This window comes from Acanthochromis polyacanthus, chromosome 9, assembly GCF_021347895.1.
Source record: "Acanthochromis polyacanthus isolate Apoly-LR-REF ecotype Palm Island chromosome 9, KAUST_Apoly_ChrSc, whole genome shotgun sequence".
Classification (NCBI taxonomy): Eukaryota; Metazoa; Chordata; class Actinopteri; family Pomacentridae; genus Acanthochromis; species Acanthochromis polyacanthus.
Genome location: NC_067121.1, coordinates 38,147,869 through 38,171,308, shown reverse-complemented (window position 1 = coordinate 38,171,308; position 23,440 = coordinate 38,147,869). Strand labels below are relative to the sequence as shown.

The following is a 23,440-nucleotide window of genomic DNA, read 5'->3' as shown; positions in this document are numbered from 1 at the left end:
CTGAAAATGTTCAATTTCTCTCTTAATTTGAAGATGCACATAACAATTCAACAAGGGAGAGATTTAGATATAGATTTTGAAACATGTGGCAGCCATTGTAGGCTTACTTGCATCATCACTGAAGAACTACAAGAGTTATATTCTTGTATCTGTTGATACTACTGCTTACTTCATATATAAATCATCATGTAATGGAGAAGGCAGCAGTTTTCAGTTGTGTGTCTAATCTCATCTGTTTTATTTATTTTAGGGCCTGCCACGCCAGATGTCTGTGGGATTTTTATGCTTATGGTAAGGTCACATTTTTTTTTTTTAAACTGAGTATGTTGAAGCTTCTGTCAACACTACAAATAAAATGCTTTGTTTCCATCTTATCTGTTACAGTATACACTTTCCATTGTCACAAACCAAGGGTTTGAATTCCAGGAAGTTAGTTTTAAAAAGGTTTACACAAAGAAGAAACTGATTTCTCCAAATGCTTTTGTTGTTGCCACATACTATTCATTTGGAAGAGAAAGGACACATTTTGAACTCAGTTTTTTCTTTCTATTGTCACACTGCTTTCAGATGGACATGCCTTTGGTACGGAAGTGGTATTTTCTTCTCATGGAGCATTTCCAAACAGAGGGGTACGACAGCCTGAAACAAAACGTGTATATAAATTTTAGTTGCAAGGTAGGGGTTCACTTCCACTTCTACAAACTGCTATTACACGATCAGTGCCATGTCAGTAGAGCATCTGGTAACTACATTAAGTTCATCAGACTGTGGATGGCAGTCTTTGTCGAGAGTATTTGTGCATGTCATTTTTTTCATCACTGTGTTGGCCTTTTTCCCCATTGTTTATCTTGAATGAATTTTGTTGTTTGAAAGGTATGGCAAGAGGTTCGCTTTCTGGACGAATGAAGCCAGAAGCCTGCTCCAAGGAACCATGAAGCCCATTTACAAAGTGCCAAGGCGGGCTGCTGTCACTGAGGAAGTTCTTCTCCATATACAGGCTGTCACTGAGCGCACTGCAAAGGAAGCAAGACTGGTGGACTTCATGATCCAGTCAAAGGGAGCTGAGCAGCATTTGGTGGTACTTGGAAAATGTTCCTGTTTTCTCATCATTGCAGACTGACTCAGAAAAGATTCACATAGGGCCTTTGTTAGTAATATTAGTGGACAGAACATTTTTTGGCTGCGTTTTGAAAGAATTCCTGAGTTCCAGAAATTCATTGTTTCTGTACTTTGGGTTGCCCTCAGGACGTACTTTGGCAAATGCTCTACCTCGATTCATCAGGACTCTTGTTTTTTCTTTTTTTAAATTTACACAATGCACTAAAATGTTTTCATTTTTTAACTGTTTACTAATACAAGTAGTTGCCACCTTCGTTAAAGTGTACCAATGTCTGTGAATGTATCCTCTTTAAGTGTTACCAGTATTTGTCAAGCCTGCAGTGATAATGTTGTCTGACTACTAGTTCAGTGAAGTGGAGGAATTCTCTGGAAGGATCGAAAAAGACCTGAAGAAAGCAGGCAGACTGTTCAGTTGTAAAAGACCTGACTAAAGCAGGCAGACTGTTCAGTTGGTATGTGCTGCTCATTTCAAAGGAGGTGTATTGGCTTGAAATGTTACAAATAAAATATATTTTATTAAATAAGTGAAATATGTAGAGTTTCAGATAAATCGGTGCTATATCTACTTATGCTTATTAATGTCTGTGTGTCTTTGTCAGGAGGAAGTGAGATCAGACGTTTTGCAGCGGGAGTCATAGACTTCACTTACTTTTGTGTGTGTGCAGCTTTTATTTTTATGTCATATTATCATGTAAAATAAATATATATCTGTCTTAAGAGTTGCCCTTGCGTTTTGTCTCTTTTCTGTTAGATCTAGACTCCACAAAGGCCATTACAGATGAGTCCATTAATATTTTATCTTAATAAAAAGAATATTTTCAAAACTTGTGACACTGTAATAAGTACTACTTGTGTGAATTAAACATTTAAAATCATAGGTAGAACATGAAGTAGTACTTTGTGTGGTCCAGAAAGAGAAGCCTCCGGCTCTGTAGAAAAACTTACAGGGGTTAAAATGAACAGGGAATTCTCCTTGAATAATCCTTTTGTGTTGTAAGTATATTTTGAATGAAATCGCCAATTTAACACGTAAATTGCGGTAGGGCCGTATTCGTGCGGGCGTATTCGTGCAGCCTCCGGTAAGTGGCGCTCTCTTTAAAAAGTGCTCTAAACTTACCGGAAGTGTAGGGCCATATTCGTGCAGCATCCGGCTGCAGACACATACTATTGGATTTCTCTGGCAGAGTGCTTGCTTCTGCAGGCAGGCACACACAGTGACTGCAGATCTGTTCTGCAAGTCAGTGGCCAGCTATAAGAAATTAATTAATTGCGCAACAAAAGATCGCGGTTTATAAGCGTATTGATCCGTGTATGTCGTACCGAACGGTTCAGTTAAAAAACGAGAACCGCGGCACCCCGAGTTGACACATCTTTATAATGTCGCGTGGGCATCATGCACAGTGCCTGTGGAGTGGCAGACTGGGGTGGTGGTTCCCATTTTTAAAAAGGGGGACTGGAGAGTGCTTTCTGAGTGTCAAAAGGGGCTGGGATTCCTCAGGAGATGACAGACGCATTACAAACTACAACAAATGACTGGAAGCTGTTATCCACACGTTTGCCCTGTGGCTGATCAGTGACAGGTTAATGTCCTGAACCAATGGTGTCAGTGTGTCTCACAAGAGTGCATTGGTGGTTCAGTGGTAGAATTCTCGCCTGCCACGCGGGAGGCCCGGGTTCGATTCCCGGCCAATGCAAGCATGTTCTTTTAGCTAAGACAGTGGTAGTTGATCAAGGACCATGTCTTTTTTTGTTTTTTGGCCTGGCCAATACCTCGACCACAACTAGCAACCTCACCACAAAACCCACTCACAGTTGGTCGTCTTCAAACTTCACATCTGTCATCGTGTCTTTGTTTGCCGCTTGACAAGTGTTTGCATTCAAAAAGACTGCCGGTGAAAAGAGGCCAGCCACTCCTTGTTAGTATAGTGGTGAGCATCCCTGCCTGTTATGTGGGAGGATTGGTGGTTCGAGCCCACCCAGGGAAGGCCTTGTTTTGCTTCGAATGTCTGGTGGATGACCCTGTCTGTGGGGTTTTCAATTCTCAACTCCGGAAGAGTGTCTTCTGCATCCCGGGGAAGGTTGGGGACATGGAGTGTGAGTGGTCCATGTTCAAAATCTCCATTGTTGACGCACCTGTTCCGAGCTGTGGCCAGAAAATTGGTGGTCCCTGTCATGGTGGCGACCCAAAAACCCGCTGGTGGATACCAAGAGGCTTTTTGGGCCTGACTGGCTCGGGGGTCGCCTGACTGGCTCTGGGGTCACCTGAAGCTACTGATAGACCGGTCGGCCAAAAGGGCTGCAGCTGTGGCAGTTGTGGAAGCTAAAACTCAGGTGTGGGAGGAGTTCGGGGAGGCTATGGAGAAGGACTTTTGGTTGGCCTCAAGGAGGTTCTGGCCAACAATTCAACACCTCAGAAAGGGGATGCAGGGCTTTGCTCAGGCTATGTACAGTCAAGGTGGACAACTGTTGACTCGTACTGGAGACATTGTCAGGCGATGGAAGCACATTGAATTTTTTTTTGATGGCGAATTTCAAACACATTGAATTTTTAACTGGTTTTTAGAATTTTGATGAGCTAAATTCACATACATAATTTTGATGCAAAAATTTCAAAGTAAGAAATTCAGCAGCTTGCAAATGAAGTCATTCAGTGGAACACAAAAGCTATTCACATCCCTGTGATGTGAAGAAATCTTGGTAAATGGACAGTTGGTGTGCACATGATCACACACATCTTCTTCTTGTGGGGACAGCTGTGCATCTGTCTCTGTGGCGCAATCGGTTAGCGCGTTCGGCTGTTAACCGAAAGGTTGGTGGTTCGAGCCCACCCAGGGACGATGAGATCCTTTTGTTGCTGTGCTCTTTTTAAAGGGATGGTTCAAACATTTATATCATATCACTATTAGTCATGTTGCAGTGCCCCAGGTCTATCTATACTCTGCAATAGCATTATGTTGCTAAAACTTGTACCATACTTGATTATATTGTGGTCTGTATTCCACACATTTTCCCTGTGGCTGATGGGGGAGGGGTGAATGTACTGAACCAACATGGAGTGTTGCCCCACGGCTAATACCTCTTCTGCCTCACTGACAGACTGCCTGCTCTCAACCCGGTGAGATCAGGTCAAAATAAAAGCTTTTAAACAAACTAGAATTTCATGTGCAAGTAAGTGCACATCTGTGACAAATTTTCTAAATGCTGTATTTGAATTACTCTGTACTTTAGGTAACTATTAAGCAACTGTTGAGTTTTTTGAAATATTGTTTCGGTTTGCCTGAATGACAGACATCTGTCTTTGTCGGTTCTTAGTTATGTAGGTCACTGACTGATGGGAGTTTCAAATGGTTGTATTTGTATTTATTTGTATTTTCAGATGTTTATCATCACTTTCATGGCTAATGGCCCATTGACGACCCTGGACGAATGTGTTTCAAGGTGTGAATGGTTGTGAAACTATGTAGTGTAAAAGCAGTGATGGTAATAATGGGTGAGGATTGCCACAGCTGAGGTCTAAAAGAATTGAGAACAAACAAGGTGAAATTGCTCCTCTCCCCCGCCTAAACAAGAAGGATACTGATTACATTCTGGTTCTCGCCCCACTACTCCATCCTTGTCTCATGTCATGCTTTGCCTGTTGTGTTTTTTTTTCCAGGTTCCTTCTCAAATTCAATTTCCCAACATTGGTGGTTTCATTTGGTATAACGAACCTTTTTTTTCATTTTACCCTTTTACCCTTGGGTGTCTACCAGTGGGCTGCTATCTGTTTTTAGAACCCGGTGTCAGCATTTTTTTTTAATGTAAGCATTGGTGGTTCAGTGGTAGAATTCTCGCCTGCCACGCGGGAGGCCCGGGTTCGATTCCCGGCCAATGCAAGCGTTATCTTTTAGCTAAGACAGTGGTAGTTGATCAAGGACCATGTCTTTTTTTTATTTTTGGCCTGGCCGATAATTGGTTGACCACTACTGGCAACCTCACCCGCCTGTCATGCTCTTAACAGCGTCACAAAACTCGTTCACAGTTGTTCTTCTTCAAACTCCATATCTGTCATTGTGTCTATGCAAAATCTGCTCATACTTAAAGTTTTACTGACATCTATACTTCCATTTGGTAATGATCCTCCCTGCATTTGTTCAGTTGCCAGTATTTGAAGTCTGTACCTGGAAGAACTGCACTGGAAAATGACTATTAAACTGGTATACTCCTAGTTTCGTAGCCATTCACACCTAAAGCCATGTGAGTGTTGGGTCATTAACAGGTCGTTAGCCACGGGTTGGGAAAAAACTAATGAGACTCTTGGCCAGTTAATTAGAGTGAAGGAAGGCTCTGGGGTAAGAGGTGAAACGTCTTAACGTAGTGTCAAGACATTTTCATCATATAATTACTGTTTATCCAAGAGCTTGCAAACATTATTAGAGCATTGCCTGTAATCTGCTGTTGCTTTCATAATATCAAAGAAAGTAATCTGACAGTCATGGGTCAGTTCATTTAGTGACTTTTCAAAGTGCTTCACTACGGGGTGTGGAGCATGGCCATTCCTCGTTAGTATAGTGGTGAGTATCCCCGCCTGTCACGCGGGAGACCGGGGTTCGATTCCCCGACGGGGAGGTTATTTTTTCCCTCATTCTTCTTTGCTTTTATACTACACTATTTTTTTATGCAAAATCTGCTCATACTTAAAGTTTTACTGACATCTATACTTCCATTTGGTAATGATCCTCCCTGCTTTTGTTCATTTGCCAGTATTTAAAGTTTGTACCTGGAAGAACTGCACTGGAGAATGACTAAACTGGTATACTCGTAGTTTCGTAGCCATTCACACCTAAAGCCATGTGAGTGTTGGGTCATTAACAGGTCGTTAGCCACAGGTTGGGAAAAAACTAATGAGACTCTTGGCCAGTTAATTAGAGTGAAGGAAGGCTCTGGGGTAAGAGGTGAAACGTCTTAACGTAGTGTCAAGACATCTTCATCATATAATTACCGTTTATCCAAGAGCTTGCAAACATTATTAGAGCATTGCCTGTAATCTGCTGTTGCTTTCATGATATCAAAGAAAGTAATCTGACAGTCATGGGTCAGTTCATTTAGTGTCTTTTCAAAGTGCTTCACGACAAGGTGTGACACGTGGCCATTCCTCGTTAGTATAGTGGTGAGTATCCCCGCCTGTCACGCGGGAGACCGGGGTTCGATTCCCCGACGGGGAGGTACTTTTGGATGAATGGAAACAAATTTACACAATTCATTTTACCCATACATGTAAAATCTCAGTATAGTGTCTGTAACAGCTGTGGTGTAAAGGTTTCCTTGGCAGGCCATCCACGGATACCCGTAGCAGAGAGTCTGATGCCGTCTGCCAGGTGTGGGATCAAAACCAGTTCAAATCACATCATGATCAATTTTTGTGTTCAACATTTATGGTAATTACTGTGTGTACAAATGCTGAATTGATTTGAGTAAAACCATTTAAGCACTATTAATCTGTAACTGCACAAAGTCATGCAAAAATATTTTCATCTCAAAATAAGTAAGGCATATGAAGGTATATATTGTGCTTAAATTATGTTATAACTACTGCCAAGTAATTCTGTTACCGTATAATTCAATAATCATGATATGAATAAGGTTTAACCCTTTAAGCTTCAGTCAATTCCAGCCGTTTTCAGTACAAAAAATCGCTAATATTCCATTTTTAAATAAAAAAAATGACGAAAAATACAGGGAATATTGGACGCACATCGCGAGGTGCATTTCCTTAAAAACGACCGATTCGTGGATTTTATACCGACTTCAGGACATGTTTTGGACAAAATAGTTTACTGGCTTGTGTCATCTGGATGTAAAAGGTTGGATTATGGCCGTTTTTTGTGGAATCTTTTTTTTGTGTGTAATAATAAACCCGGAAATGTGAGTCGCGCTGTGTGCGTTGAAGCCGTGTATAGAGAACGGATGGATGAATATTTGTTTTTGTCGGACAAATGTGTTTTTCTCACCCGCTGTGGTAATCGCATCTGAAAGTGGTTTATACCGGCGGATTCATGAGAATCTAAGCTTTCCATCGGCGTATAGTGTTTGTATAATCGTGTTTGCAGCCGTCGGACATTCTTGAAATTCCTATGCAAATTAGTAGGTGTACCGCCGGCGGTACACCTACGACGCACTGAAGCGTAAAGGGTTAAAGAACAAAATACAGGTTAAGTCATGCTTAACCCGTTGCGCTTCAGTATCTGCATAAGCATTTTATCAAATGTCCAAAGCTGCAAACTAGATGATAGAAACACTATACACCCATGGAAAGCTTAGATTCTCATGAATCCGCCGGAATAAGCCACTTTCAGATGTGATTACAACAGCGGGTAATATAAACACATTTGTCCAACAAACAACAAATCACGTAAACAGCATAACTCACCTTTGAAGACTCATAACTGGTCAGAGATGAAAAATTTCCACAAGACACGGCCATAATTCAGACAAAACTAGCAAGTAAAATATTTTGTCCAAAACATGTCTTGAAATCAGTAAATAATCCACAAATAACTTGGCTTTGTGCACGTGCACGTCGCGATGCGCGCTCCGTACTCTACATTTCTCTTCATATCTCTATGTAAGCTTATGTGGCATATTATTTTTACTGAACTACTGCTCAAAATGGCGGCTGAAGGCTAACCTTTTGATTGACATCTCATTTCAACCAATCAAGTGACTCTGGTGGGCCTTCCTGAGCTAAACAGCCAACCGTTGTTGCTGGTGACAAATTTGGACGGGACTTGTTTCCCTAGTAACGCCGAGCAAATCACGTCGGAGGAAACTTTTGACTGACAGGTCTTGTAGCCAATGAGCCTGCTGAATAGCAGGCTCTAAAAAACAGCCTTGTTTAGCAAGGTTGTGTGAATTTTCACACCTCTCCCCCCCCTCCCCTGCTGCTCTGTGTGTCTGCAGCTGGGAGCACAGAGTGTCCCACTGGAGTGCTCCTCACTGCAGCTGATTATTGACTGTTTTTGAGTTGTTTATGAGTTTTTGGAGTGAAAATAACTTCAAAATGGACTGGAAAACGAAAATATACCATTGTGCCCAGGGGGTGCAGAGGGTGTACAGAATGTACAACGCCTGTGCATATCTCTACAAATACATGTGTAAAACACTCATTTCTTGTAGTATTGCTCTGAAATTTTGATCTGAACTAGGTAATACCCAAGGCTGTTGCCTTTTTGTGTTTTGAAGCTCTCACGGTACTGCCACGCTTATTTTCAGGTGTTTTATTAGTGAAAAAATTTAGGCAAAAAAATCATCCTAATTCAAGGTTCAAAGTTTCTTTATTGTACCAAATGGTAAAATTGTTGTGCTAAAAGGAACTCGGCGATCCCAACAACAAGTGAAATAACAAAACGCCCAACAAACATTCAGACCAGACAAATCACACAAAAAGCATAATTGGAAATAAAAGAAAAGGGAAACTGCTCCAACATATCCTGATCTACCTAAAAACAATCTGCACAAGAGTGTTCACCTGGTGGACTTGCAGTTAAGCATTAAAATAGCTGAGGGTACAAAACTGCACCTATAGCGTTTTGTCCGTCCCTGAGGGACCACAAACCGGCAGCCTGAACGAAGGAGCTGGAACTCCTCATTCAGGGGATGTGAGCGGGGAGTTCCAGCTCCTTCGTTCAGGCTGCCGGTTTGTGGTGTGTTCCAATATAAATACTCTGTGCCAGTAGCACCTTGAGTAATTCTGACTGCACTGGGTGAAAATTCAGGTTGTCAGCTTTCAAATGTGGTAATCACATGGGGTTTGATTCCCCGACGGGGAGGTTATTTTTTTCCCTCATTCTTCTTTGCTTTTATACTACACTGTTTTGTATGAAAAATCTGCTCATACTTAAAGTTTTACTGACATCTATACTTCCATTTGGTAATGATCCTCCCTGCTTTTGTTCATTTGCCAGTATTTGAAGTCTGGACCTGGAAGAACTGCACTGGAAAATGACTATTAAACTGGTATACTTGTAGTTTCATAGCCATTCACACCTAAAGTCATGTGAGTGTTGGGTCATTAACAGGTCGTTAGCCACGGGTTGGGGAAAAACTAATGAGATTCTTGGCCAGTTAATTAGAGTGAAGGAAGGCTCTGGGGTAAGAGGTGAAACGTCTTAACGTAGTGTCAAGACATTTTCATCATATAATTACTGTTTATCCAAGAGCTTGCAAACATAATTAGAGCATTGCCTGTAATCTGCTGTTGCTTTCATGATATCAAAGAAAGTAATCTGACAGTCATGGGTCACTTCATTTAGTGACTTTTCAAAGTGCTTCACTACGGGGTGTGGAGCATGGCCATTCCTCGTTAGTATAGTGGTGAGTATCCCCGCCTGTCACGCGGGAGACCGGGGTTCGATTCCCCGACGGGGAGGTTATTTTTTCCCTCATTCTTCTTTGCTTTTATACTACACTATTTTTTTATGCAAAATCTGCTCATACTTAAAGTTTTACTGACATCTATACTTCCATTTGGTAATGATCCTCCATGTGTTTGTTCAGTTGCCAGTATTTAAAGTTTGTACCTGGAAGAACTGCACTGGAAAATGACTATTAAACTGGTATATTCGTAGTTTCGTAGCCATTCACACCTAAAGCCATGTGAGTGTTGGGTCATTAACAGGTCGTTAGCCACAGGTTGGGAAAAAACTGAGACTTTTGGCCAGTTAATTAGAGTGAAGGAAGGCTCTGGGGTAAGAGATGAAACGTCTTAACATAATGTCAAGACATCGTCATCATATAATTACCGTTTATCCAAGAGCTTGCAAACATTATTAGAGCATTGCCTGTAATCTGCTGTTGCTTTCATGATATCAAAGAAAGTAATCTGACAGTCATGGGTCAGTTCATTTAGTGTCTTTTCAAAGTGCTTCACGACAAGGTGTGGCACATGGCCATTCCTCGTTAGTATAGTGGTGAGTATCCCCGCCTGTCACGCGGGAGACCGGGGTTCGATTCCCCGACGGGGAGGTACTTTTGGATGAATGGAAACAAATTTACACAATTCATTTTACCCATACATGTAAAATCTCAGTATAGTGTCTGTAAGAGCTGTGGTGTAAAGGTTTCCTTGGCACTTTTAAACAAACTAATGCTCAGTGGTGGTGAGTACATTTGTTTGCTCTCAACGACAAAAAAGTTATCGAGTCCCACTTGTTAAACATTTCAAAAGTTTCCAACATAGTATAATTCATATATATAACAGTCCCTCCAGAATTTCGCAGGTGTTTTTCGTGATTGTTGCGGCCTAAAATGCCTGAATTCGCCGGAGCTTTTCTAAAAAATTGCGATAAAAGTTGCGATGTTTTAAGCTTATTTGTTGTGATAAAATTGTGGGAGACAAGTGACAATTGACCCTTCGCTAAGCCCTTCCCACAAATGGCTACTGTCCAATCCTACCTTAGCAACTGTAACTAGGCACGAGAGGTCTGTCAAGCTTTCTGCAGAAGACAATATGTCGAAGCGGTGTGCGTACGGTACTTGCAAGTCTGACACTCGTTATCCGCAAAGCTTGGAGGGTGGTGTTGATTTTTTTGCATTCCCCAAGCCAAAGACACAAGAAGAAAGGTGCCGCGTGTGGATTAAGCAGTGTGGGAGACCGCATAATCAGCTGAATCCCTCCAAAATCAAAAAGAACACCTACATCTGTGCTAAGGTAAGTTGCTAGCTAACATTAGCTAACTGTAGCTCTGTGTGTTAGGTCAGATAACATTAGCAAAGAAAGGCGTCTCAATGGAAGGTTACTTCTCTTAAAACTTGAGCTACTGTGTATTATTTGAACAAAATAAATACTGGTGATATATCAAGACAACTTCTGACATACTGGTATAGCATATATATACTAGCAATAGGGCTGAGTACATAACTTCGGTTCTTTAATGGCACCGACCGAAATGTTTCGGTAGTAATGAGTATCGAAATAAGCCTCGTCTTTCGATTCCATGTTCCGGTACTTATCATGTGATTATGATAAAGCAAACCTGTGATTGGCTGTAACATTACACGTGATTGCGGCAAGCCGGAAAAAAACATGCTGTGACGCGCCCCGCCTATTCACAGACAGGTTTCACGTTAGGTACATTGACTTTACTGCAGTTGTGTAGCGTGTCGTCGAAGTGGGGGGAAAAGATGCCTCTAAGGTCTAAAACGTGGCTCTACTTTTGTAAAGTGGACGCCAATAGTACGCGGTGCAGTATATGCTAAAGCGGGTGGTAAACTCCATCTAAGGCTAAATACCTTAGATAAAGAATGCACGAAAAGCCAAAAGAAATGTGTACAGTTTTAGACTTGTATGTCTACCGTGGACACGTCTTCTCCTCGTTAGTATAGTGGTGAGTATCCCTGCCTGTCAAGTGGGGGCCAGCCACAGATACTTGTAACAGAAAATATTGGAGACATGGAGGCTCTCTGCCAGATGGGGAATCAAGCCGCGTATATCTGTATCTTTCCAGGAAAAATGATGACCCCTTTCTTCATTTTCCTATGTACACAGTAAAGCACAAGCATGCAGTAAAGTTATAAACAAGAAAACAAGTAAATTGGGACAAATTCTGAAAATGGCAGAGTATTTTTGCCAAGGCCTGATTATTATATGCAGGGGTATACATTTAGAAAGCATAACATACAGCTAAAACACAATACAAATATGACATTTATTCTGTAAGAGTGTGTCAAAATTAAAATGTGTGGATTGCAAAGTTTGTTTACACTCTTAGAAACAGGAAAATATTTTTGCTGTCCCAAAATCAATAATACCAAGGGTGAAAAGAGTACAAAAAATATTGTGGTTATGTATAAGAATGGTTATTGTTATGCTTTTATTCTGTGTAAAAAGAAAACTTGGCTCTACAGAAAGGCACACAGGTAATGGTAAGGCTTTCTTTATAAAATTTTCCCTACAGTACTGACAATATTTAAACTTTTCTGTGTTTTAAATAGTTTAATTAAAATACTTAAATACATTTAATTCAAAATTAAGTATTATATGGCAAAAATAATAATAATAATATCTGGCCCAAAAAATTCCACAGGGTAGCAGTTTGTCCTGTTACAGTAAATTTAATTACATTATTTAAAATATTCCATTTGAAGACATAATATTGCATATCCACAAAACATAATGCCCTGATAGATACTGCCTCAGTAAAACTGTAAATGTATTTTTTACACTCAATGTGTTTAATTTACTGTAAATTACACCAAAATTGAGAACATTTCTTAAGATTAATCAGATATTGAGTATCAACCTGTTGTTTCATATCAAGTATTGTTTCAGCATTGAGTCTCTCAAATATAAATCTAATATTAACGCTTAGCTCTTTTGGTAATTTGGTAACACTAGTTAATGGAAAACATTGCTCAGTTAAGCTATTATTTTTTTCACATTTTTAAGATGGCAAATGTCATTGAGTACAATATCCCCCAAGTAAAAGTCACATTTCTCTTTTAAAAACTGTTACAAATCTTACAAAATACACACAAAAACCCGACACAATTCCAGTAACTTAAAGTCATGTAGATCGCCGAACTCAATTCCAGTCATACTCAGAGTTAAAATCAACAGATTACATTATTAAGCTAAAGTTTATGTTAAAAACATGTAGTACAGTATAGTAGAATGCAAATCTTTTAAGCGCTACCAAAAGGATGAAACAGCACCCCACAAATCTCCATAGTGGCCAAAAATATATTACATTCGTATTGTAAGGAACTACCATAGAGAATGAATGGGAAAAGTTAAGGAAGTTAAGCTTGACTATGCACGGGAGACCGGGGTTCGATTCCCCAATGGGGAGTGCTATCCTTTCCTTTGTACAGGAGCATTCTATTTATTTATCTGAAGTTAACAGCTGTTTTAAAAGAAAGTAATTCTCTTTTACAACCAAAAATACTGGTAGAAGGCTGTGATTGGTGTTTCTTGTTACTGAGCATAAGCATTGGTGGTTCAGTGGTAGAATTCTCGCCTGCCACGCGGGAGGCCCGGGTTCGATTCCCGGCCAATGCAACTCACCTTTTTTGGTTTGTTATCCAAAGTAGGTTAAATCAATCCACTGGACTTTCAGAAAGTTCCTTGAAGATGTTTGACCTCTCATCCAAGAGGCTTCTTCAGTTCTGGTGGTGGTTGGTGTTGCCTCAGCTTTTAAACGTCTGTGAGGTGTGTCCAGGGCTATTATTCCAACGACCAATACCAAAACTCATCTGACTACTCAACAATGGTCGTTGTGAGTATTGGTGGGGGTCGATGAAATGCGTCACTGAGCCCTTGTGTGCTAATGGTGGTCATTAGCATGAGTCTGCTGAGTAGTTCTTTTGGGGAGTTTTGAAAGGACCTGACTGTAAATTGGCGAAAGATGATGTCGCAGACCCCCCCCCCCCCCCCATTCAGAGATGGCTTCTCTACTTTGACATGGATGGCTTCTTTCACTTCTCTCTCAAACCATCTGTCCTCCCTGTCCAAAATCTGAACATTGGTGTCCTGAAACGAGTGTTCTTCTTCCTTAAGGTGAAGGATGACTGCCGAATCCTGTCCTGAGGAACTGGATCTTCTGTGTTGAGCCATGCGCTTGTTAAGTCGCTGTTTGGTTTCCTCTATGTAGAGATCTGAGCATTCCTCGCTGCATTTAACTGCATACACCAGGTTGCTCTTCTGGCTGTGTGGTGTGGGGTCTTTTGGGTGGACCAGTCTTTGCCTGAGGGTGTTATTTGGCTTAAAAAAGACAGGGATCTGGTGTTTTTCAGACACATATGGGATCACTATATTGTTGCGCCTGCTCTCCTTCTCTTCCGTCTTCACTGGGTTGTTCTCCTTTCTGGATCTTGTGTGAGCCTTCACAAAGGTCCAGTCAGGGTATCCACAAGTTTTCAGTGCCCCTTTCAGGTGTTTGTGTTCTTTTTCCTGGCCTTGGGTACTTGTGGGTAACGTGTCAGCCCTGTGTTGTCACATTCAAGTCTATCTTTTCTTTCTTTTCAAACTTTTCTGGTTTGAAGTATCTAGATTGGGGTGCAGGTGGTTAGCTTCCACTGCCCCTATGCAATCTTCCGCTTCTCCAAGTCTTCGATTTGCATTGTTAATATCCTCTCTGATGACATCCAGATGCTCTTTGTTTTCGTCTCTGAATTCCTGTATTTCTCGGAGAATCATTTCCAAATTAACTTTGGATTTGTCAGTGCCTTTTGATTTTCCGGCGCCGTCTTTAGCATTAGCATAGCTGCCAGTGGCTTGTGGCTCGTCTTCGGTGTCTAGCACGTCGGTGGCATTTCTTTTACTTCTCTCTCGTGTTTCCATCATCTTACCCCGTTCGTGATTTGTAGATAAGTCATTCCCAGATGTTTCTATACCTTATGGGGTATTTATAAAATCTAATAGGAGGAGCGCAAGTCTTAAGCTGCCATCAGGCTCGAGACCGGAACCGGAACCCCTATAATGAAACTTTTTAAATGGTAAATAGATTGTTCTTCCTGCCACCACAGACCTAGACATGTGAAAAGAGAGAAAATGTAAAAAAAATCTGACAAAGATGACAAAAGCTACACAGCTTAAGTCCCTAAATGTAAACACAATGACTAAATAATGACTGGATGCCAATATTTATCAATGCTTCTTTTCCTACACTTTCGAAGCTATGAAAGTATCAGTATATTTGAATGTGCTTTCTTTTAGCTGCCGATGCAACAAATTTGAAAATATGTCTTCTTTCTGCTTTGCTGTCAATAATCCACTAAGCCTGGTGTTACCCCTAATCATATGAGACATCATATCGATGACAGTGTAGATAAAGCTTATTCCCTCATCTCTCTCCCTCCACCCTTTTCTAAACTTGTCTTCCCCTCTCTGCTGGTAATTCTCTGTTTGGACATACGGCTCAGTGATTGTCTAGACCGACAGAAGACTCAAAGATAAAGCAGTCGACTGATTGGCCTCCAAACACCCGTTACCACTAAAGACACAAAGGTAAGAAATGCCAACTGTTTTAGCTAGGTACCATACGCTTTTTTTGCATCAAAAAAAAAGTTATTTCTGGAGCAGTTGTGATACGTTTGCAGTAAATTTATAATCAGATGCCTTCTTTGTATATGCACTGTTGTAATACATGTTGCTCAAAAGTTGTTTTATCCCACAGCACATCGTGATTAATTTGCATACATGCCTTTATTTGTCCTTATTGTTTTTATCAAACAGTTTCTTAATTGCACTTGAGGGTGAAAGTTCACGTCCTCAACTGCATTTAGGTTCATTAATACCAGCTGTGCAGAAATGTATCGCTTTGATTACATGAAGGAATTAGCTTCCTCGGATTAACGGAGCTTTATCACTTGAATGAGTGACGTAGTTTCAGTTAGGACTGTGTTGTCACTGATGGTTCAGCTCTAGCAGCATGAGGTTTTTTTTACATTTTGAAAGTTGAATGTGTCTCCAGAGGTTGGTCTACTATTTTCAAGATCACAACAATAGAATACATTTTGTTTGGGGTTCTTTAAGGTAGACACAATGATAGGCTTAGCTAGCAAATTATGTCACATTTACACACGCACGTACATGAGAAGATGTCCTCGGCGTGCGTGCATGTCCTGGTAATCTCTGCATAATCTGATAAGTAAACCTCAGCCTGGTTCATAGTAAGTGTTTGTGACAGTATGTTCAACTGCATGGACACACAAACTCACAACATGCTGCAGATACTTAGATTTCATTGTTCAATATTGATAAAATAATACTGGCTCATTATCAAATCTGTAGGACAGGTGCAAAGAAACCATTCAGTTTCCTAAATAAGCTAAATTAATCATCATGGGAACCAATGAGAGGGAGCGTTGGAGTGGATTAGTGTGATACAGGGCACCTCCTGTCCTCTAAAACTACTAAAGTGTTAATAACATTTGAAATTCTTACCTCAGGACTGAAGGTTTTAAGCACAGGGCAGTTTCTGTATCACAACAGAAAGGCAGATTAATTAGCCTATGCAAGGTGCATTTTGATTTGGAGGTAGTCTTTCCTCCTTTATCAGAAAGTAGTGCTAAAGCCAAACTAGAAACCCCAGGCTACTTTGAAAAAAGTAATTATTAAATTGTTAAGTACCAAGACATGACCTTATGTATTCAGCATTAGAAAATGTTCAATGTTAAATAGGAAATATTGGAATTGGTTGAATCTTGGGTCACATCTTCAGTCAAACAGAGCAGGTTATGATGTAAGTAGGAGAGAGGGCTTGATAAGTTGGTGCCTATAAAGGAGATTCAAAACAAGGCTTAAATGTGAGATCTTTAAGAGTTGAGATGAGCTTTTAACATGGCTGACACATCACCTGCTTTCTGTCTGGATTTGTCAGGTTTTCCAGTTTGTGTTTTCTGCTTTGCAGGCTGCTGGTAAGATGTCTGCTTCAACCCAAGAAGAAGAGGAGCTGCCTGCCAATCACACAGGTTAGAGACATAGACAGACAGATGTTACAGACCTTTAGCAATGAGGATACAATGCTAATCTACTGATGATGTGTCAATGAAAATATTGACTGTGGTGTCAGTACATTTTGCTCTTCATAATTTTAAATACGTTGTCACTGTTTTAACTGTGTTTTGATATTTACTCTGTGTTCCTTGGCAGAGTTATGTGACATCAGTGTACATGTGTCTGTCTGTGTGTGTGTCTGACAGTCTGTTAGCAACAATGCTCAAAAATGGAGTAACAGATTTGAATGAAGCTTTCAGGGAAGGTCAGAAATGACTCAGGGACCAAGTGATTAGATTTTGGCAGTGATGCAGCTTTAAGCAAACTAATGCTCAGTGGTGGTGAGTACATTTGTTTGCTCTCAACAACAAAAAAGTTATCGAGTCCTACTTGTTAAACATTTCAAAAGTCTCCAACATAGCATAATTCACTATATACAAGTTGCATATGATTATAAGTAAAAACATGAAGATCTGCATAAAGTACTAACAGCAATCGTATACAACGGTGTAAAGAATGCACGAAAAGCTAACAGAAATGTGTACACTTTTAGACTTGTGTGTCTACTGTTGACACATGTCTTCTCCTCGTTAGTATAGTGGTGAGTATCCCCGCCTGTCACGTGGGAGACCGGGGTTCGATTCCCCGACGGGGAGTGCTATCTTTTTTTCTTTGTACAGGAGCATTCCTTTATTTATCTGAAGTTCACTGCTGTTTGAAAGAAAGTAGTTCTCTCGCACAACCAAAAATGCTGTGAGAAGGCTGTGATTGGTGTTTCTTGTTACTAAAAGTAAGCATTGGTGGTTCAGTGGTAGAATTCTCGCCTGCCACGCGGGAGGCCCGGGTTCGATTCCCGGCCAATGCAGTTTACCTTATTGGTTTGTTAGTGAATATTTCAGCACATGTGACATCAGTGTATGTGTGTGTGTGTCTGTCTGTTGGCAACATTGCTCAAAAACGGAGTAACGGATTTGAATGAAGCATTCAAGAAAGATCAGAAATGACTCAGGGACCAAGTGATTAGGTTTTGGCAGTGATACAGCTTATAGTCTGCCTCCACGGATTTGTTAAAAGATTTCTGTATTATTGGCAGTGACACGGCATCACTGTAACCATGACAACAAGTGACACACATGATTGATCACAACATGATTGTGATCCTACTACAAATCCACCACTGCGGACCACAAATGTTTATAAAACTAACTGTTTTACTTTGGAAAGAAAAATGTTATAAAAAAAGAAAAATGTTGTGTTGTACGTCGCTTTGGACAAAAGCGTCTGCGAAATGAAATTGTAAAATGAATTGTAAAGAAAATTTTATTAGCTTGAAGACATTTTAAAGTCATGTTGGACACATTTTGAGTAATTTAAGGTGGATTTTTTAAAAGAAATTCTTAACAAATTTCAGTAATTTCTAGTCATTTTGCTCCTTTAGGGTGATTTTAACAACATTTTTGAGAACACACTTATTTTATGAGTCATTTTGAATATGTTTTTATTGTTTTGAGTAATTTTTAGATGTTTTTGTGGACTTTTCTTTTTTTCTCCAGGTCCAAAAGGTGTAATTAATGACTGGCGAAGGTTTAAGTTGGACAGCGTGGATCAGACTGTCCCTCAGAATAAGAGAGAGTTGCTCAGACAAATGTCCAGTCCTCGAGAGGACGACAAAGAGAGACTCAACAGAAAGGTGGATGGACACGCTCACCAAACCTCACACACAGAAACACACAAATAAATTCATGCAACTAAAAAATGACTCTAACACATTTATGCTCAACTCTAGATGAGCGCTCAGGAGTATGAACTGATCCAGGAGGAGGATGAACGTTGCCTGAAACGCTACAGAAAACAATGTATGCAGGAAATGCACGAGCGCCTGAGCTTTGGTCCCAAATTTGAATATGTCTATGAGCTGGACAGTGGAGAAGCTTTCCTGGAAGTGATAGAGAAGGAGCATCGGCTGACCCTAGTGGTGGTCCACATCTACCAGCACGGTGTCAAAGGTTAGTCTTACTTCATACATCCGTCAGTGCAGGAGGAAGTCATTTATTAACCCACCGTCTGTATTTTCTCAGGCTGTGAGCAGCTGAACTCATGTCTGGACTGCCTGGCTCTGGAGTACACTAATGTCAAATTCTGTCGTATTGATGCTGTGGAGACGGGTGCTGCAGAGCGCTTCTCTGCTGAGGTTAGTACAGTTTTAAAAATGTAAACAGAAATTGTATTGTAATAATATGAACAATAGGTTTTACTACAAATTGATTGGATTATAATTCTGCCTATTGGGACACGGGGCCGCAGTGTTAGCAGTATAATATCTAGTAGTGATGCAACACTGTCTGTAGACACGATGCTATGAAGAACTGAGTTTACGAGAGGTTAATGAGACTTGATATGCAAGAACTTTTTTGTCTTTTCAAAACCAGAGGTCACACAATACAACTTGAAGTTTTTATTTGGCACTGACCAGGTTTCCAGGAACTGTGGAACTGAAGCAGGAACTTTGTCTCTAACTTTTCCTTGTTGAAGCTGTAATCTCTTTCTGTGTATACAGATTGTAGTTACACGTGGCATTATTTATTTTGTGAATAAAATTCTACACAAGTTGTGTCTGTGTTTCACCAGTTAGCAACTGTGAACCCTGAAAACTCATCTTCAGAAGAACTCGTCTGCTGGACCTTTGAAAATTTGCCCCTTAACACCTAATTTTCACTCTAGCTTTTCCAGCTAAAATGGAGATTTAGTTTCCGAGTTTCCTTTTTTCCGTTTTTTGTTTTCATAAGAGTCAGCTAGAAACAATAAAAAGTAAGCCAAAGACCTGCTAACAATGAAGTAATTTATTTAGGTGACAGCAGCTGATGAAACCTGCACCCTACAGTTGTCATTTCAGATTTTAAAAAGGATGACTGCAGGAAAACTTATAGCCTGTTTATTGTGTGTATCACTGCTTGAACTGTAAACCGTGTCATGCCATTTTAAATTTTATATTAAAAATATTAAATGCCTAGTTAATCATGATAGCTGCAGCGATGATGCAACCAATTGTTTCCTTGTTGTACACAGAAGTTCAACAACAAAAACACAAAAATAGCTTGATGGCAGCTGCAGTAACACGACCGACCTTAAAATTATCGCTACAAGAGGGTTATTACTGATCAGAGTAATTGCTGTATTTCTGTCCCTATTAAGTTATATATATATATATTTTTAGAAAACTTAAAAGTACATTTAATAGTTGTTGCTGTCCTTCCAGGTTCTTCCTGCCCTGCTGGTGTACAAGGCCGGGGAACTACTGGGGAACTTCCTCTCTGTTACCAAACACTTTAACGAGGATTTCTTTGCAACGGATGTGGAAGGGTTTCTCAATGAATACGGCCTCTTACCTGAGAAGGAGTTCACAGCATGTGCTGACGACGAGGACGAGGGAGGGGATGTGGAATAGGTGGAGAAGGGGAACAAAGGGGTATCTGGAGGGGGTAAAAGAAGGGAAACGTTAAATTATACAGTAAAGGCTTACAGGAGAGCTGAATCTGGGAGAAAAGTGGATGCACACACAGGTAAAGAAGCATAAACACACAATAGTAAACATCCAGCAGCACACACTGATGCTGATCGTATTTAGAAGCAGTTAGGTGTAAACCGCAGGATGGGAAGAAGTCAGTGCCGGAATACTGCTTAAATCATAGCTCTCCAATAAAAGCGTCTTTATCACAACGTTCAGTTTGTGTCTGTTTGTGTCACATTATTCGTGCTGTAGGACATTTTTATGGGCAGTGTGTTGGGCATTGTATGTGCAGAAATGTGATGAAATAAGTCCATGTCCTTAAAGTGAGTAAGCCTCATTATATTATAGAAATCAATGAGTGATGCCTTCAAAATTTACAGAATACTTTTTATGATAATGTTTAGTTTCACCCCCCGATAAATTGCCACCTTATCGCGGTGGAGGGGTTTGAGTGTCCCTGTGATCCTGCGAGCTATGTTGTCCGGGGCAATAGCCCCTGGTAGGGTCTCCCAAGGCAAATTGGTCCTGGGGGAGGGACCAGACAAAGAGCGATTCAGAAAACCCTGATGACAACAACCAAGAAGAAAGCCACTACCTCGCCCGGACTAGGGAAACCGGGACCTCTCCCTGGAGCCAGGTCTGGGGGGGAGCTCGTAGACAGGTGCGGGCATCTAGGCGTACCGCCCTTGGTGGCGTAGACTAGCTTTGGGGACGTGGAATGTCACCTCATTGGCGGGGAAGGAACTTGAGCTGGTGCGGGAGGTGGAGCGATACCGGCTAGATATAGTTGGGCTCACCTCCACGCACTGCAAGGGTTCTGGAACCAGAATCCTTGAGAGGGGTTGGAGACTCTTTTTCCAGAGTTGCTGAGGGTGAGAGGCGCCGGGTGGGTGTGTGAATACTCACCAGCCCCTGGGTGAGTGCCGCCTTGTTGGAGTTCTCCCCGAAGAACGAGAGGGTGGCCTCTCTGCGTCTTCGGGTTGCGGAGGGAAAAACTCTGACTGTTGTTTGTGCTTATGCACCGAACAGTAGTTCGGAGTATTCGGCCTTCTTGGAGTCTCTGGGTGGTGTCCTAGAAGCGATATCACCTGGAGACTCTATAGTTCTCCTGGGGGACTTAAACGCTCATGTGGGCAACGACAAAGAAACCTGAAGGGGGTTGATTGGGAGGAACGACACCCGAGCGGTGTCTTGTTATTGGACTTCTGTGCTAGTCATGGATTGGCCATAACAAACACCATGTTCGAGCATAAAGTTGCTCATAAGTGTACCTGGTACCAGAGCACCTTAGGTCAAAGGTCAATGATCGACTTTATAGTTGTATCATCAGACCTCCCAGACCTCCTGCCGTATGTTTTGGACACTCTGGTGAAGAGAGGTGCAGAGCTGTCAACTGATCACCACCTGGTGGTAAGTTGGATCCGATGGCGGGGAAGGCTGCTGGACAGAACTGGTAAACCCAAATGTGTAGTGCGGGTGAACTGGGAATGTCTGGCGGAGGACCCTGTCTGTGGGGTTTTCAACTCTCACCTCCGGAAGAGCTTCTCCTGCATCCCGGGGGAGGTTGGGGACATGGTCTGAGTGGTCCATGTTCAAAGCCTCCATTGCAGAAGCAGCTGTTAGGAGCTGTGGCCTGAAGGTCACTGGTGCCTGTTGTGGCGGCAACCCATGAACTCACTGGTGGACACTGGTGGTGAGGGAAGCCGTGAGGCTGAAGAAGGAGGCCTTTCAGGCTTGGCTTGCTCGGGGGTCTCCTGAAGCAACTGACGGGTACCAGTTGGCCAAAAGAGCTGCGGCTGTGGCAGTTGCAGAAGCAAAAACTCAGGTGTGGCAGGAATTCGGGGAGGCTGTGAAGAAGGACTTTTGGCTGGTGTCCAGGAGGTACTGTCAAACCATCCGGCGCCTCAGGAAGGGGAGGCAGGGATTTGCTCAGGCTGTATACAGTTGGACCAGAGAACTGTTGACCCGTACTGAGGACATTGTCGGGTGGTGGAAAGAGCACTTTGAGGAACTCCTGAACTCCTGTACTCTAGGTTGCTGGAAGGGAGGCTCCGACCAATTGTCGAACCTCGGATTCAGGAGGAGCAATGCGGATTCTGTCCCGGTCGTGGAACAGTGGACTAGCTCTTTACTCTTGCGGAGCTGCTGAGGGGGTCATGGGAGTTCGACCTACCAGTCTACATGTGTTTTGTAGATCTGGAGAAGGCCTACGACCGTGTCCCTCGAGGGGCTTTGTGGGAGGCACTGCGCAAGAATGGGGCACCAGGCTCGTTGATACAAGCCATTCGGCCCCTGTATAACCCAAGTGAGAGCGGTGTCCACATACTCGGCACAAAGTCAAACTCATTTCCAGTGAGTGTTGGATTCCACCAGGGCTGTCCCTTGTCTCCGATCCTGTTCGTGGTTTTCATGGACAGGATCTCAAGGCGCAGCCAGGGTGAGGAGGGTGTCTGGTTTGGGGACCTCAGGATAGCATCTCTGCTTTTTGCTGATGATGTGGTTCTGTTGGCTTCCTCACATCATGACCTTCAGCACGCATTGGAGCGGTTTGCAGCCGAGTGTAAAGCGGCAGGGATGCGGATCAGCACCTCCAAGTCCGAGGCCATGGTTCTCTGCCGGAAACCGGTGGATTGCTCCCTCTGGGTTGGGGGGAGTTGCTTCCCCAAGCGAAAGAGTTCAAGTATCTCGGAATCTTGTTCATGAGTGATGGGAAAATGGAGTGTGAGTTGGACAGGAGGATCGATGTAGCGTCAGCAGCAATGAGGGCGTTGTGTCGGACTGTTGTGGTGAAGAGGGAGCTGAGCTGTAAGGCGAAGCTCTCAATTTACCAGTCCATCTGTGCTCCAACCCTCACCTATGGTCATGAGCTCTGCGTAGTGACTGAAAGAGCGAGATTGTGGATACAAGCGGCTTAATAACTCTGCTCAATAACCTAAGCACCTTCTTTGCACGTTTTGAAGCACAACACAACACTCACCCACGGAAAACCCCACCCCCTCTGCATGACCAGATTCTATGCCTGTCTGCAGCCAGTGTGAAGAAAGCAATCTCCACCATCGACACTCGGAAAGCAGCAGGCCCAGACAACATCCCTGGCAGTGTGCTGAAAGACTGTGCAGAGGAGCTGAAGGATGTCTTCACAGACATCTTCAACACTTCCCTGGAGCAAGCCATTGTTCCATCATGCTTCAAGACCACCACCATCATACCTGTACCAAAGAAATCATCCCCAACCTGCTTTAATGACTACCGCCCCGTAGCACTGACACCATTCATTATGAAGTGCTTTAAACAACTAGTCATGCCAGACATCAAATCCACCCCCCCACCCCCCCCCC

The 23,440-nt window shown here is 42.1% G+C and overlaps 1 protein-coding gene and 10 non-coding genes across 11 annotated transcripts; all 11 read left to right on the top strand.

The window, feature by feature from the left end:
• Positions 1 to 2,742: 2,742 nt before the first annotated feature.
• trnag-gcc (transfer RNA glycine (anticodon GCC)) lies at positions 2,743 to 2,813 on the top strand. Its single transcript has one exon. It is a non-coding gene; the product is annotated as a tRNA-Gly (tRNA).
• Positions 2,814 to 3,882: 1,069 nt separating this feature from the next.
• trnan-guu (transfer RNA asparagine (anticodon GUU)) lies at positions 3,883 to 3,956 on the top strand. Its single transcript has one exon. It is a non-coding gene; the product is annotated as a tRNA-Asn (tRNA).
• A 967-nt stretch (positions 3,957 to 4,923) lies between these two features.
• On the top strand, positions 4,924 to 4,994 carry trnag-gcc (transfer RNA glycine (anticodon GCC)). The gene has a single exon. It is a non-coding gene; the product is annotated as a tRNA-Gly (tRNA).
• A 661-nt stretch (positions 4,995 to 5,655) lies between these two features.
• On the top strand, positions 5,656 to 5,727 carry trnad-guc (transfer RNA aspartic acid (anticodon GUC)). Its single transcript has one exon. It is a non-coding gene; the product is annotated as a tRNA-Asp (tRNA).
• A 524-nt stretch (positions 5,728 to 6,251) lies between these two features.
• trnad-guc (transfer RNA aspartic acid (anticodon GUC)) lies at positions 6,252 to 6,323 on the top strand. The gene has a single exon. It is a non-coding gene; the product is annotated as a tRNA-Asp (tRNA).
• Positions 6,324 to 9,454: 3,131 nt separating this feature from the next.
• On the top strand, positions 9,455 to 9,526 carry trnad-guc (transfer RNA aspartic acid (anticodon GUC)). Its single transcript has one exon. It is a non-coding gene; the product is annotated as a tRNA-Asp (tRNA).
• Positions 9,527 to 10,050: 524 nt separating this feature from the next.
• Positions 10,051 to 10,122, top strand: trnad-guc (transfer RNA aspartic acid (anticodon GUC)). The gene has a single exon. It is a non-coding gene; the product is annotated as a tRNA-Asp (tRNA).
• A 2,963-nt stretch (positions 10,123 to 13,085) lies between these two features.
• trnag-gcc (transfer RNA glycine (anticodon GCC)) lies at positions 13,086 to 13,156 on the top strand. The gene has a single exon. It is a non-coding gene; the product is annotated as a tRNA-Gly (tRNA).
• Positions 13,157 to 14,817: 1,661 nt separating this feature from the next.
• On the top strand, positions 14,818 to 20,317 carry pdca (phosducin a). The gene is made up of 6 exons (XM_022206946.2): positions 14,818 to 15,103; positions 16,509 to 16,569; positions 18,148 to 18,284; positions 18,381 to 18,600; positions 18,673 to 18,785; positions 19,851 to 20,317. Exons 2-6 carry the CDS (start codon positions 16,521 to 16,523, stop codon positions 20,037 to 20,039), a joined length of 708 nt encoding a protein of 235 aa, XP_022062638.2. The 5' UTR covers positions 14,818 to 15,103; positions 16,509 to 16,520; the 3' UTR covers positions 20,040 to 20,317.
• trnad-guc (transfer RNA aspartic acid (anticodon GUC)) lies at positions 17,179 to 17,250 on the top strand. Its single transcript has one exon. It is a non-coding gene; the product is annotated as a tRNA-Asp (tRNA).
• Positions 17,389 to 17,459, top strand: trnag-gcc (transfer RNA glycine (anticodon GCC)). Its single transcript has one exon. It is a non-coding gene; the product is annotated as a tRNA-Gly (tRNA).
• Positions 20,318 to 23,440: the final 3,123 nt, after the last annotated feature.

What these genes read in the sequence shown, in the direction of transcription:
- pdca (XM_022206946.2), top strand. Translation starts at nt 16,521, where the DNA reads ATGTCTGCTTCAACCCAAGAAGAAGAGGAGCTGCCTGCCAATCACACA. An exon ending in AAGAGAGACTCAACAGAAAG is followed by an intron (nt 18,285 to 18,380) that starts GTGGATGGACAC and finishes GCTCAACTCTAG; the next exon opens with ATGAGCGCTCAGGAGTATGA. An exon ending in CAGAGCGCTTCTCTGCTGAG is followed by an intron (nt 18,786 to 19,850) that starts GTTAGTACAGTT and finishes CTGTCCTTCCAG; the next exon opens with GTTCTTCCTGCCCTGCTGGT.